This window comes from Sabethes cyaneus, chromosome 1 (assembly GCF_943734655.1).
Source record: "Sabethes cyaneus chromosome 1, idSabCyanKW18_F2, whole genome shotgun sequence".
NCBI classification, from domain to species: domain Eukaryota; kingdom Metazoa; phylum Arthropoda; class Insecta; order Diptera; family Culicidae; genus Sabethes; species Sabethes cyaneus.
The window spans coordinates 67,846,582-67,861,554 of NC_071353.1; the positions used below are offsets into that span (position 1 = coordinate 67,846,582).

General features: G+C 39.7%; 1 protein-coding gene across 1 annotated transcript in view; it reads left to right on the plus strand.

Moving 5' to 3' along the window:
• Positions 1–604: 604 nt before the first annotated feature.
• Positions 605–14,973, plus strand: part of LOC128745150 (zinc finger protein 660-like) — a 35,334-nt gene continuing 20,965 nt past the window's right edge. Inside the window, exons 1-2 of the mRNA XM_053842151.1 lie at positions 605–700; positions 752–1,815. Of these exons, the coding sequence (XP_053698126.1) occupies positions 677–700; positions 752–1,815 (1,088 nt within the window). The 5' untranslated portion in view covers positions 605–676. The remainder of the gene's footprint in view (positions 701–751; positions 1,816–14,973) is intronic.

Consider the following 14,973-nt stretch of genomic DNA (forward strand, 5'->3'; position numbering starts at 1 on the left):
CAGGTTTGTTAAAGAGTGAAAAGGATAGACAAAACTTTGCACCAAATCTTCACAAACTTTCCATATGGCAGCAGAGCTGCCATAAATACAGATATTTGTGCATGCATAAATTTGGGACCCTGCCGTTTTCTCCGGAGTATTTAATTTTCTCGATCTAATCTTTTAAATAACATAAACAGTTTATGGACTACTTTAAAATTCAGGAACATTAGTAGAGCCAGAAATCACAGCAACTGAAATAATTGATGGGTCCCAAATTAATGTATGCACAAATATCTGTATTTGTGGCAGCTCTGTATGGCAGTTCCATGAGAGTACAAGAGATCGATTTGTGCTTACATTCGCTATGTAAGCACAAATCGATCTCTTGTACTCTCATGGAACTGCCATATGGAAAGTTTGTGAAGATTTGGTGCAAAGTTTTGTCTATCCTTTTCACTCTTTAACAAACCTGTGCACAGACTTCACAAATAGATCAAACTTGGGAAGGTGGCAGCACCGTTTCGCGCACATAGCGAATAGCGAATAGGCCCAAAAGTATCGATTATTTTTGATACCGACACAGGACACAGTATCGCGCATCGCCTAATGGTATTTACCACCGGCTGGAAAATATAAACGAAAAATTTATTCAGTTGTTTTTGTTTATTGAATACGTTTCATATTTTAGCTAATAATGGCATCTGACACAATTCCCGAAGTAAGTAGTGATATGGCTTGGTAAATGTGACTTGAAATGTTTTGTTTTCAGCATCCTATTCGTCAAAATCTTGTTCACTGTTTTATACCTGGCTGTACAGCTTATGTTGGTTGGAATGATGTCGCCTTTTTTAATATGTCCTTTGGCGATTTACCGCATTGGTGGAAAGGTACAGCCTGGGCGGAAAAATATCAAACTGAGCTGCCGATAGATGCAAAGATTTGTGAAATGCATTTCGAAGAACGCTTTATTGATCGCAGCAAGAAAAAACCTCGTCTTATAATGGGCACTATACCTACATTGCGATTGGCTCTACTGGAAAAAATAACTGAGGATAGTAATTGCAAAGAATACCTTTGTCGTTTGTGTGCCAAAAAGAGCAATCAAAGGCTTAATGCTAGACTGGATAAACTACCAGGCTTAGAAAAGATTGTTGAATGTTGCTTGGGAATGTATAAAAATCAATTTGGTCTTCCCATAGAAGTTTGCGATCATTGTATGCAAACTATAAACAAATTTTCAAATTTTGTTAAAAATTGCGAGAAATCGCAAGCATTGTTGTTACAGGCTATGGAGACTGATATGGAAAAAATAACTGAAGAGGTGAAAAACGCATCATCTACCACAAATGAAATCGATGAAAGGTTATCTATAAACATAAGTCGCGAAAAAAATACTGAATCAGATATGCGAAATGCAAATAATTCATTGTCCAATGTTTGTGAGAATAAAATGAGAAGAAAATCAGTTTGGAATTCATGTTTAGATTGTGGAAAAACATTCAAAAATTCAACAAATTATTATATTCATTTGGAGACTCGCAATGACAATGAAAATGATTTCGTGTGTCAAGTGTGCGATAAAAAATTCAAGCAGCGATGTGGGCTTGAGTATCATTTGCGAAGAAATCATAACGAGAAACAATCTGATTGTAAAGATACGCGTGGGCAAAAGAACAATTCTAATGAAAAAGACTCAAATTTTGAACCAGTTTCGGACGAGCACAAGTGTACTCAATGTGCTAAAACGTTTTCTTCTCCAGCCAATTTAAGAGTTCATCTTTTGTCTCATAATGTACCAAAATTGAAGTGTGAAATTTGTGATGCAGTTTTTCGGTAAGTGTAATTGTAATTTATAATATTAAAATCAACGAGTTAGCATGCATATCTAGCCTATAAACATGAATTTCTGTCTGTTTGTATGTAAGGTGGGACGGGGCAAAGTGTTCAATGAAGCTTTCTAAGTTCTATGACATTATTCCAAGTTTGAAATATTTTCCTTTCGAATATCTTATCAGCACCCTTTTCTACCAGGGAAGTTTTGAGTTTCTATTTAAAAATCATTGAAATTTTTGGCACCGTCGCTTATGCGATACTTCAAAACGGAAAACTAGTAATCATATGATAATTCAATGTCTTCACCCCATATTATAGATACATTATTTATTTAAGTTTAACGACTGCATAGAAAAGTGATTTATCGGCTATTTATTTGCAAGCAAGCGTTAGTTTTCATGTTTGTTCAAATAACATGCTTCGGGACAGGTGTTAAAGGTAAAGTTAGAAAAACATTGCTTTGAATACGTTTTAAACAACTGCTGTTTAATCTAGATTACCTATATGGCATAAGTGTGTACAACATAACAACGATTGAGAAAAGAACGCATGAGCTGCTAAATAGACCAAGCGATAAAATGTTCAAAACAATGTGTCGAAAATATTGAATGCACGTTGCGGGAAACTGCAAGGCTTGCATTGATTGACTTGAACATGCAACTACAATTGTTTTCACTATTTTAAATAACTTTGTTGCATACTACAAATTTAAACCATCCTATTTAAGAACGTGACACTCTACCCTATTGATTGACACACTTTGCCCCGGTGTTTTTCTACTACCAGAAAAAGGGTCTTTTTCAAATCTCTTGGAAAAATAGAAAAAACATCTAATGCTCAATATTTCCAGGATTGTTTAGAAAATATCCTGCAATGTTATATACATAGCGCATTGCGGTTAAAATACTGATATTTTTCAATCTAGCACAGTTGGAGCTTAAGTGACACTCTTTGCCCCGTCTTACCCTACATTGAAAATATGCTTGTCAAGCAAGGAGGGGTGCAGTGGGGAGGCAATAACGAAAAACTGATGGTTCAAATCGCTAAATTTCAAACATGTGTGCAACACGCAAAAAATAATCACACTAATAATTTTCGCGTGGGAGTCTGAAAAGGTGGAATCTCCGCAATAATTTAGATCTCTTTTTCCTTAGGTAATTTTTTTCCTGTAAACTACTGAAAATTGTTTTCTGTGATTCACTTTGTGTGACGATTTATCCCAAGAAATCCGCAAAATATAACCTATTTTTCACACATCCCTGGCACGAACGTCATTCTCATACATTTTTCTTGAAGCCGTTTGAGCCAGGCTTGCTGGCTCGATTTTACGTCAAATTTGACAGCAGCTGTAAGAATTACGCAATCATATGCGGTTTGATGCTTCAGAAAATTTGTTGCATGTGGGATGTAGATACTGAAACATGCTCGTTTTGTTTATTATCGGCAACGTAAGAAAGGAAAAATTCTGACTTTTGATAGTTTTATTTTTTACGATAAACGAAAGAGGGGAAAGAACACGCTGCATTCGTCATACTGCGCAGCATTAAATACATGCGTTGTCTCGTATAAATTTTGTTTAAAAGTTTGTTGTCTACCTCTATTACCACCACTATCGGAAGCGGCTTCAGCTGGCAACTGTCGTGACAGGGATCTGATTTTTCATAGATATCAGCCAGAACGCTTTGACATTAAGGGGAAACCGAAAATGGCTCAAAGATGGCAGGATAAATGGCTACCGTTTGGTGCATGTATTGTTTCGTGCCTTAAAAATGCATCTGTATTGGCAGAGCACGCTTTCGCCACGTAATCAGTGTTTCCAGTGCTGTTATAATTTCCTAAAACTTATCATTTCATTTATCGATCCGCTATATATCAACAAACGCTCAGCAAAACATAATTGCTAATAGAAAATAAATTTAACTGATCATATAGATCATTAAGTGTTCATAAAACGTATAATCTGGAATTATTTAATAGATATTTGCTTGCGCACATATTTCGTTGCACTAGCGATTTCCGCAAAAACAGCACCACGGTCTCAAAGTTTCGCCACATCTAGAGAGCCTTAGAGAGTCGCCATCTTAAACCGAAAATTCCAATCGAACAGAATCAGTTGTCAAAAGTAAGTCCAATCGAACCAATGAGATTTAAAAAGGTGTGGCAGATGAAGACATTTGATGGTATTAGTAGCGAAAAATCAGAAAACGACGTCCAACTACAAAAACAAACCGCGTCGGACAATGGGGTTTGTTTTTGGAGTTTGACGTCACGCTTCATCGTGATTGGTCGATTTACGATTTCACTCACACCATGATGAAATTTCTTCATTGCACTAACACCACTTAATCAACTTTGCCACACCTGTATATAACACATTGCAATCGAACAGGAGACTTGTCAAAACACCGATTAGAGAGCCTTAAAAAGAGTAACGACTAGAGAGCCTGTTAAACATAGAGAGACGCCATCTCAGATCAAGAACATTTTTTGAGTAGATTTTTCTAACTTTTTAGCAGCTTTTTATGAATTATCAAAGATAAACGCTTCAGAGGAAGGTTCCTTGAGGATGTTATTATTATATGTAGCATCGAGAAACTCGAAATCTTTAATTTAAATCGCTGGTTCTCAAAAGAATTGTTAATTGTTAATGGAAAATAGTATTCTGGCGATTAATTCCTTCTGGAGAATAGTATTTTGGAAATTAGTACATTCTGGATATTAGTTTTCCGGGGATTAATGCGTTCCGGTCAATGGTTTTCTGGTTATTGGTGCTTTCCGTGGTTTGGTTTTCTAGGAAAAAAGCTTCGGCGTTTAATTTTCTGGGGAATAGTTTTCCGGGAATTGTTATACAATCATGTACGGATGTTTAACATATAACAAATTTGTTTATTCAACCCGAAAGGAAATGAGATAAATTTTATCTATCAAATAGGAGCAGGACTGTCATTCGCTCACACTATGCGCCCAATGTTCCAAGATTATGCCTTGTCGCACAGAGCGATTCGGCAAGACGCCTCTACAGCTAATATGCACACAGCGTACGAGCGAAACCGGAGAACGACAGCACTCGGTGAAAATCGCCCAGTGAGTTATCATCCAAACAGCACTTGGTGCTGCCGTTTGTCACACTCCGTGCGGAATTAACGCAAAAAAAAATTGTTTTGTATTTTTAAATTTCTGCCCTTTTAAAAGAGAAAATGCACGCTGCACTGAACAACTAATATGGTCTATGTTAAGTTAGTACGGATCAGGTGACGCAACAATAAAAATGTTTTTTTTCAATCACACCGCTTCAATTGACCTAGCGCAGGGTGTACAATCCATTCGCGCAGAGTGCGTCTCTTGGTGTGGTAAAGCACGCAGCAAATTTATCACTTTGTGTTTGCGACTGCCTTTTCTTGGTGCGCGTAAAACACGAAAGAGCGTGTTTAGCAAAAGAGACGCTGAAGGGAATTTGTGGGCGAACACACACCGCATGGCGAGTGTTGTGTTGTTTAAGAATGTGTGTCTTTTGGTCTGTGCTGCGGTTTATGCCATCTCTGAATAGGAGCAAATGAACACCAAAAATTCATCCAACTCCAACCTGGACTGAATAAATAAATTCGCTGTTATAGAAACATAGAAACTCTCATTGAGTAAAACAACTATCATTCTGTCAAATATGCAAATCTCTAAATTAAGGATAATATGTGGTTCTTAAGTAATTTTGGCGTGCTGAGCCCGAATTTCAGGTTTATTTTGCATTGTGTTAGGGAGAATTTTCAACTATTTTTGTATTTTTTAAGTATAATGACGTATTAGAAATAAGGCTCATTTGGAAAACTATTGCAGATGGATTTTTACAGGACAAACCATTTTATAAAACAATACAAAGCAAGTATGTGCTTTAATAAACAATACAAAATTACATATAAGTTAATATTAATCAAAAATCAAAACTTTTTACTTTTTAATTTTCTTAAACTTCTTTATTTCCATCTTCTTTTTGTTGTTGTTTATTCTTCTTGGTATTCTTCTTCTTCTGCAGAATCACTCGTTTCACATTTCGTCTTCAATAGTAATATAGCGTTCTCAGAAAGATTTTTCTAATTACACTTTTCCGTTTCGAAGAAGCTATAAACTTTATCCGGAGAAATAAGAAGACGAATAATCTATACCTATAAAAATGGATTTCTGTCTGTCTGTCCTGTGTTCCTTATAGAATCAAAAACTACTGAACCAATCGGCGTGAAAATTTGCATGTAGAGGTTTTTGGGGCCAGGAAAGATTTTAGTGATGGTTAGAGACCCCTCCCCCCACTAAGAGGGGGGGCTCCCATACAAATGAAACACAAATTTCTGCATAACTCGAGAACTAATCAAGCAAATAGAACCAAATTTGGCATGTGGGTGTTTTCGGTGACAAGAATTTATTCTAGGGTAATTTGAGACCCCTCCCCTCTTTATAAGGGGAATTATAACTCCTCTCCCCTTTAAGAGGGGGGGTTTCCATACAAATTTCCTCATAACTCGTGAACTAATCAAGCAAATGGAACCAAATTTGGCATGTGAAGGTTTTCGAGGGCAAGAAAATTTTCTATGTTGAATTAGGACCCCTCCTCACTTTAAGAGGGGGGGCTCCTGTACAAATGAAATACCAATTTCCTCATAACTCGAGAACTAATCAAGCAAATGGAACCAAATTTGGCATGTGTGTGTTTTTGAAGACAAATTTTTTTTCTATGATGAATTGGGACCCCTCCCCACTTTAAGAGGGGGGGGGGGCTCCTATACAAACGAAATACAAATTTCCTTATAACTCGAGAGCTAATCCAGCAAATGGAACCAAATTTGGCATGTAGGTGTTTTTGGAGGCAAGAATGTTTTCTATGATGAATAAGAACCTCTCCCCACTTTAGGAGGGGGGCTCCTATACAAATGAAATACAAATTTCCTCATAACTCGAGAACTAATCAAGCAAATAGAACCAAATTTGGCATGTGGGTGTTTTCGGTGACAAGAATTTATTCTATGGTAAATTGAGACCCCTCCCTCTTTATAAGGGGAATTGTAACTCCTAAAGGGGGGGCTTCCATACAAATTTCCTCATAACTCGAGAACTAATCAAGCAAATGGAACCAACTTTGGCATGTGAAGGTTTTCGAGGGCAAGAAAATTTTCTACGGTGAATTAGGACCCCTCCCCACCCTAAGAGGGGGGGCTCCTATACAAATGAAATACAAATTTCCTCCTAACTCGAGAACTAATCAAGCAAATAGAACAACATTTGGCATGTGGGTGTTTTTTTGGTGACAAGAATTTATTCTATGGTGAATTGAGACCCCTCCTCTCTTTATAAGAGGAATTATAACTCCTCTCCCCTTTAAGAGGGGGGACTTCCATACAAATTTCCTCATAACTCGAGAACTAATCAAGCGAATTGAACCAAATTTGGCATGTGTGTGTTTTTGGAGACAATTTTTTTTCAATGATGAATTGGGACCCCTCCCCACATTAGGAGGGGGGGTCCTATACAAACGAAATACAAATTTCCTCATAACTCGAGAACTAATCCAGCAAATAGAACCAAATTTGGCGTGTAGGTGTTTTTGGAGGCAAGAATTTTTTCTGTGATGAATTAGGACCTCTTCCCACATTAGGACGGGGGGCTCCAATACAAATGAAATACAAATTTCCCCATAACTCGAGAACTAATCAAGCAAATAGAACCAAATTCGGCATGTGGAGGTTTTTGGAGGCAAAAATATTTTCTACGGTGAATTAGGATCCTTCCACACTTCAAGAGGGGGGGCTTCTACACAAATGAAATACAAATTTCCTCATAATTCGAGAACTAATCAAGCAAATGGAACCATATTTGGCATGTGGGTGTTTTTGGAGGCAACCATTTTTCCCATGATGAATTAGGACTTCTTACCTTTTTAGGAGGGGGGGGGGGGCTCCCATTCAAACGAAATACAAATTTGCTCATAACTTTAGAACTAATCAAGCAAATGGAACCAAATTTGGCATGTGAGAGTTTTAGATGGCAGAATTTTTTTTCTGTGGTGTATTACGACCCCTTTCCCTTTTAAGAGGGTGGGCTCCCATACAAATGAAATACAAATTTCCTTATAATTTGAGTACTAATCAAGCAAATGGAACCAAATTTAGCATGTAGGAGATTTTTGAGTCTTGAATTTATTTTATGATAGTTAGAGACCTCTCACCCCTGTGGTAGGGGGATATGGACTCTCATACAAATAAAACAGAAATTTTTGCGAAACTCAAAAACTAATCCAACTCGAGAAATTCGAGACTCTTCCATGAAACATTAATCAATAACAAGACCACAAAAACTATCTATAGTAACACTAGATCATTCAGGACGAGCCGGTCGCGAGTGTTGCCGGTGACCCGCCGTCGGAAGCGCCGCCCACTGGGGGGCTTGCAAAACTCGAGAAGTGACAAAGATCATCCGAGATTCATGATTTATGTACAACACAGGTTAATTTGTGGCAATACGAAGTTTGTCGGGTCAGCTAGTTTTATCAATAATTTTTACACTCATTTTTGCGTGTAAAATATTCGCTTGTATTTTTATCACTATCATAAGGCAATAACCTTATTTTAGTGGGGATCAATCCCGGTGTAGTGGTTAGAATTCACGCCTCTCACGCCGAGGACCTGGGGCCAATTCCCAACCCCGCAGAAGTCACGAAAGACCCAAGCTGTTAAAGAGACTATAATTAAACAAAAAAAACTTATTTTTGTACTTCTTCTGTCATTCGTTCTATCAGCAATATAGTTGTCTAGGTTCATTTATGACCGCGAATTCAAATTCCTAAATTGACCTAAAATTTTGGATTTGAACACTTCAATAGTATAGAATTATAGGAAAAATATAACGGAGAGTCGAAATGAACTTTCATTTTTTGGCTGCTGGCCAGCGATTCCCCACTGTGCGCTGCAGCGGAACGGCAACGGCTAGTGGGATACGGCATTTAGTGTCCTCCAGCTCAGTCATTAATCATCGGTTTATTATTCTTTCGAAAAGTTTACCTATACAACTGAAAAGCGTAAAGCGTTATTGGGTGGTATCCTTCCGGTTTGCTACGATCACCATCTGGTTTAGGTATGGGAATAATGATTCCCTGCTTCCACTGTGTTGGGAACTTCCCACTCGCCCAAATTTCGTTATATATTTCGTAGATTTCTATATGCCGTATTGCATACTACTGGCAGTTTTTGTAGTAGTAGGTAATGTTGATGTTGTCGCTCCCTGTTGAGGAGTTGCCGCATTTAGATAGTGCCCCAATAAGTTCGTCCATAGTTCGATCGACGTTATATCGTTTAAAAAGGTTTGAACGTTTATTTTTACAGATAATTTTTTGACGTAGGACTACTTCACGGAGCGTCACGAAAATTAGAAAGATTTTGAACGCTAATAGCACAGACAAACAGATGAGACACTCGCGATAATTCCATCGTCCAATCAAAAATCACTCATTTTCCAAAAAAGCATGTTTCGCAACATGACCACACCGCGGCGCGCGAGTGTTGCCTTGAGTTTTCGATATAAAACCATTCAAATGTACAAAACCCTACAGCATAAAACCCTGCAAATGCATGCTACTCCGGCGCGACATGCATAACAGAGGGTGCTAGCACAAACTATACAGACAACACGCGAACGATTTTTCCAGGTACCAGAAGGGACGTGAGAAAGTCACTCACGGTCCCTTCACTGGTACTCATTTGTCTCACTTTTCAATACAGATATTAGTTCATTAACAAGTTGCATAGTAACGTTAAATAAACTTTATTGCCCAAGTAACAATTTCAGTCTGATCAAACGCTTTTATAGCTGATTTTATTCAACCAGTGGCTTATCTATGGTTTAGGTTTAGAAATGAAAACCTTTTTTCAGATCTTAAACATCTAAATCTGGTGATTTTATCAAGCTTCAGGCTAATTAATAGCTGCATTCGAAGCCGCAATGAAGCTTAAAAGAAACTTTTTTGCACTTTTAAATAGCCAATTTGCGCAATGCTGTCAATTCTATTTTTAGAACGAGAAATAGTTTTGCAATCTACTTTTCCAATCGCTTAATCAACGCTTCATCAACCTTTATGCAGCCAAAAAAAATCTATTTTTAAATTTAAAAAAATGGAACGCGTCAATTTTTATTTCGCCGTGAACGCGATTATTTTTAGTTTCGACTAACTTTAATTCGTACAAGTAAGCTAAGCTAATTAAAAATGCATGTCTTTTTTCCGGGAATTGAACCCGCCATCTTTTGATCCATAAGCACTCACCGTATGATCCGCCCCATTTGCATCTGCAGAACAGACAGTGAGAATATCTTTACATCTGAAGCCTAGCCCGTCTAGCGTGTAGCAGTCGATAATGTCGATAACTGACAAACTTTTGCTGTCAGCCGAATTGCGAAATTCTATGATCTGACAGTATGTGTGCTGTGAGCCGAATGAAAACTTGGTAGAAGTTTGTAAAGCCACTTTAACACCCTTAAGCAGACTTAAGGTAGTTTGAAAGCTGTGAGCATAACGAAAGCTTCCACTCTACATTTTAACACCTTTAAGCAGCCGTAAAACGGTTTGATGTTTATGGCTGTTTAGAAGCAGATTGTTTAGCAAAAAAAATCCACTATTAAGCTTTTTTATCAGCTTTTGAGAGAGAACTGGTTTGAAAAACTTAAAGTAGCTTACACATCGCTTATTTAAACACCATTTGAGCGCTTACTTTATGCAGCTTTGATCGCCTTAAACCAACCCGTAAACAGCCATTGCTCTTGCAATTCAGCTACCGTTGTTACTTGGGTGGTTACCATGCAAAATATAAACACGCGGTTACTGGCAAAAGAAATGGAAACGCATGAAGAATGTTTTCCTGTGCATTAAAATCCGTATCAATAGTATCGACACGGATTTTATGTCGGAACTGAGACTCCAGCCGGGACGATTGCTACCGTCCAGGTAGAACCGGCATGGCAAAGGCTTTAAATTATCAAGCATGTGGACCCGAAACAAATGATTACAACTAGGCAGGTGATCGAGAAAGAGATGCAGCTGATGGTGAACCAATCATCATCAGTCGGCAGCATAAATCACAGCTAATACCAGATGCGCACATCTTTGCACCAGCAAACCTACAGTATAGGCAAGCACTTTCAACAAACAAATAGCTGCGTAGGTGGAAACATCAAGCTGCCACCGGAATGACATTGTCTCAAGTGAAAAAGTATCAGCAATCAAAGACAACTCCGAAAAAGTGGAGGCAAAATTACTGAAATCACCCAAATGACCAGAGAGGCAGGCCAACCGATACAACTTTAAGTGCAGAATCCAAAGAGTCTACCCGCAGGAACGGTAACAGTTTTGCAGATACGCAAGTCATTTGAAACACCCAACCGGTTTTCTTTGAAAACGGCGGGCAGATCGTATTTGGTAAAACCAGCGTAGGAAAGGCTATTCCGGTCTCCATTTTCCAGCAAACCAACCAACGCCTGATTAAACCGTCTATATCTAATCTACATCCCGGACAAAGAGGCTGTTGGGCCATACAAGACTTCCCCGTATTATTTCCATCTCACAGCAAAAGGACACTTTCTGAACAATCTCTGAAAAACTTAGAGCAGATGCCCCCAAGAAAAAAGCTATATGTGGCAGATGTGGCGCTATCCTGCCGCAGTGCCGATCGATGTTCAAGTTAAACAGATTATAATGCAAATAATAATGTTACTTCCAAAGTCTATAATTGCATGAATTCCCTTCGAATCAACGGCATTCGCGAGCAATTCGAGCTAATTTCTCTAGTCGATAGATACGGATTCAGCACGATCCGTCGTGGTATCTTCTGAAAGTAATCCGGTATACGCGATGTCGTAGCCAGTTTGATGACTGTCGTCTTTTCGTACCAAACAACAATCCTGTCAGGCTTCGATGCTGTTGTCAAATTTATTCTGGCTATAGCTGCCGCTAGTTCCGGTAGCGCAGTCACTAGATATACAACTGCCCGATGAGCTACCAGCTCCAGCCGATAGTATTGGGACTTCTTACAGTCGACTTTCAGACTTTCCTAACCGAGTGGCCCGAGTGGATAATTGTATCCTGGTATTCTTGAGCCCGACACATTCTAGCAGAACTTCTTCGATTTTTGATGCACGTCGCTGTAATTGAAAGTTAGCGATTGCTTACAGAAATCATTTAGTTGCTGCGTCTACATATAAAAAGGTTAAAAGGTAATTAGAAAAACTGCAAATATAGTATTAATTTTGTTAATGATTTACCTTGTCATTTCGTAAAAAATGCTCATTTGGGGTAAGAAAACAACATGTAAATAACCGGGTTACTGAGTTGTATACGCGACCGAGTTTCCTATTTTGCTGTACGAGTAAAAGGGATAGATAGCATTTGAGACATGTGTAGGAACGAGGGAGGGAATCTAATTACAAACGAGCGCGAGGTGGTCGACAGGTGGAAGCAGTTCTTCGATGAACACCTCAATGGCGAAGTCGCAGAAGGAGGCGGAACGGAAATTAACCTAGGAGCGCCCATGGAAGATAGTGATGTCCTAGCACCTGATCTCCAAGAAGTCAAACGAGAAATCAGGCTGCTGAAGACCAATAAAGCCGCTGGGAAGGACCGCCTACCGGCAGAGCTTTATAAACATGGCGGAGAAACGCTAGCAAAGGCTCTACACTGGGTTATTTCTAGGATTTGGGAGGAGGAAAAGCTACCGGAGGAATGGATGGAAGGAGTGGTTTGTCCCATCTACAAAAAGGGTGATCGGCTAGACTGCTGCAACTATCGTGGTATAACGCTGGTAAACGCCGCCTACAAGATACTCTCCCAGATCCTGTTACGCCGGCTGTCACCGATAGCACAAGGTTTCGTAGGGAATTATCAGGCGGGTTTCATGGGGGCTCGCGCAACTACGGACCAAATTTTTACTATCCGACAGATCTTGCAGAAATGTCGGGAATACAACGTTCCCACGCATCACATCTTTATTGATCTCAAAGCAGCATACGATACAGTCGATCGAGACAAGTTATGGCAGATAATGCACGAATACGGTTTTCCGGACAAACTGACGCGACTGATCAGAGCTACATTGGATCGAGTGATGTGTTTCGTACGCATCTCTGGGACACTCTCGAGTCCCTTCGTGACGCGACGAGGATTGAGACAAGGTGACGGTCTATCCTGCATGCTGTTCAACATCGCTCTTGAGGGGGTGATCCGACGAGCGGGCACGAGAGGCACGATTTTTACCAAGAGTAGCCAACTTCTAGGCTTTGCAGATGACTTCGATATCATTGCCAGGAACTTTGCGACGGCGGAGGCAATCTACGCCAGACTGAAAGTGGAGTCCAGGAGAATTGAGTTAAAAATAAATGCGTCGAGGACCAAATACATGAAAGGAAGAGGCTCAAAGGAAACAAATGCGTGCTTCCCACGGACGGTAACCGTTGACAGCGACGAACTAGAAGTGGTAGAGGAGTTCGTGTATTTGGGATCGCTGGTGACCGCGGACAACAACACTAGTAAGGAGATCCAGCGGCGCATCCAAGCGGGAAATCGGGCCTACTTTGCCCTTCGTAGAACGCTACGATCAGGAAGCATACGCCGCCGCACGAAGCTAACAATGTACAAAACCATTATTAGACCGGTAGTTCTATATGGACTTGAAGCCGTGACGCTGCTTACGGAGGACATACGCGCCCTTGCCGTGTTTGAGCGGAAAGTGCTGCGGACGATATTTGGCGGAGTACAAACTGAAAGCGGAGAGTGGCGGAGGCGTATGAATCACGAGCTGCAGGCACTGCTTGGGGAGCTTCCCGTCGTACATCTAGTGAAAGTTAGCAGGCTACGGTGGGCCGGACACGTCGTAAGGATGCCGGACGACAGTGCGGCGAAAATAGTCCTCTTCAACAACCCCACCGGCACCAGGAACAGGGGGGCCCAACGTGCACGATGGCTCGACCAGGTCGAAAGCGATTTGCGACTTCTGAGACTACTAGGAAATTGGCGATGAGTGGCCCAAGACCGAGTTGAATGGAGACGAGTGCTTGAAACAGCAAGAGCCACCCCGGCTCTATGCTGCTGAAGAAGAAGAAGAAGAAGAAGATGTCCAGGATTTGTCCTTTATATGAATATAAGTGTATATGTGAAAATAAATAATGTATGCTTTATAGACACAATAAACAACCCGACCTCTACTGTTCTTTATTACTTTACTTACTTTACTTTACCGTCGTGCGGGGCTTCTTTTGAAATGCGGAGCTACTTTGGACACTTTAAATTTTTAATTAATTTCAACAGAAAGCCTGATAGATGTCATGTTACATCCATGTCATTTTATGAAACAACATTTAATCTACCTCTAGGCGTACAATTAGTTTTAAAAATCTGCCGCCGCTGTTTGTCAAAGCAAAAAGAACTCTGAAAGTCGCACGGAGGTAATTATCAGCTACTGGAACTTCTTCTGTGTAAACATTGTTCACGCTATTCCAGATAACGGTAATATCTCAATTTAGATTCAAAAACTATTCTTTTATCATATTCTGGAAATTGCTGTGTAAATTGCAAATCGAAATCAATTGATTTTTTGTGAAAATTCCAAAGCGCTCAATATTTCGTTAGCAGCCATATTGCACAGTTATATTTGTTTACTTCCTCTGGGTTGAAAAAATAGTGCGGAATTATCGTAAAGCTAACAATAGTCTCTCCATAGTTTTTGCATCGCAATAGTTTTTGCTCCATTGAAGCGGCAATGGCGAAAAATTATAGGGCGATGGCGCGCTTCTAGTGAGGCGTCAAAGAATCAACGGTACTAAAAATCCGACTCCGAAGTCTAATAAATGAGCTGTTGAAAGCACTAGCACCACATACTAGTCGTATTCTAGTTTCAGGCTACAAAAAGTGTGGTATCGTACCATGGAGAACGCTGAGAGCGATTTGGCTGAGGAATCATTCAAGGAATTTCTAAAGAGTCATCGGGACGACGTCATTGGCTGTTCAGCTGGCTCTAAACCAAAGAAAAAATTGAAAGTGCTCCCTGGAAAAGCGTTTCGCCAGATGAAATACCTAAACAAGACACGAAAATTTAATCTAAAACTGCCAACAAGCAAACAAAGAAGTCCAAAACGGTGGCG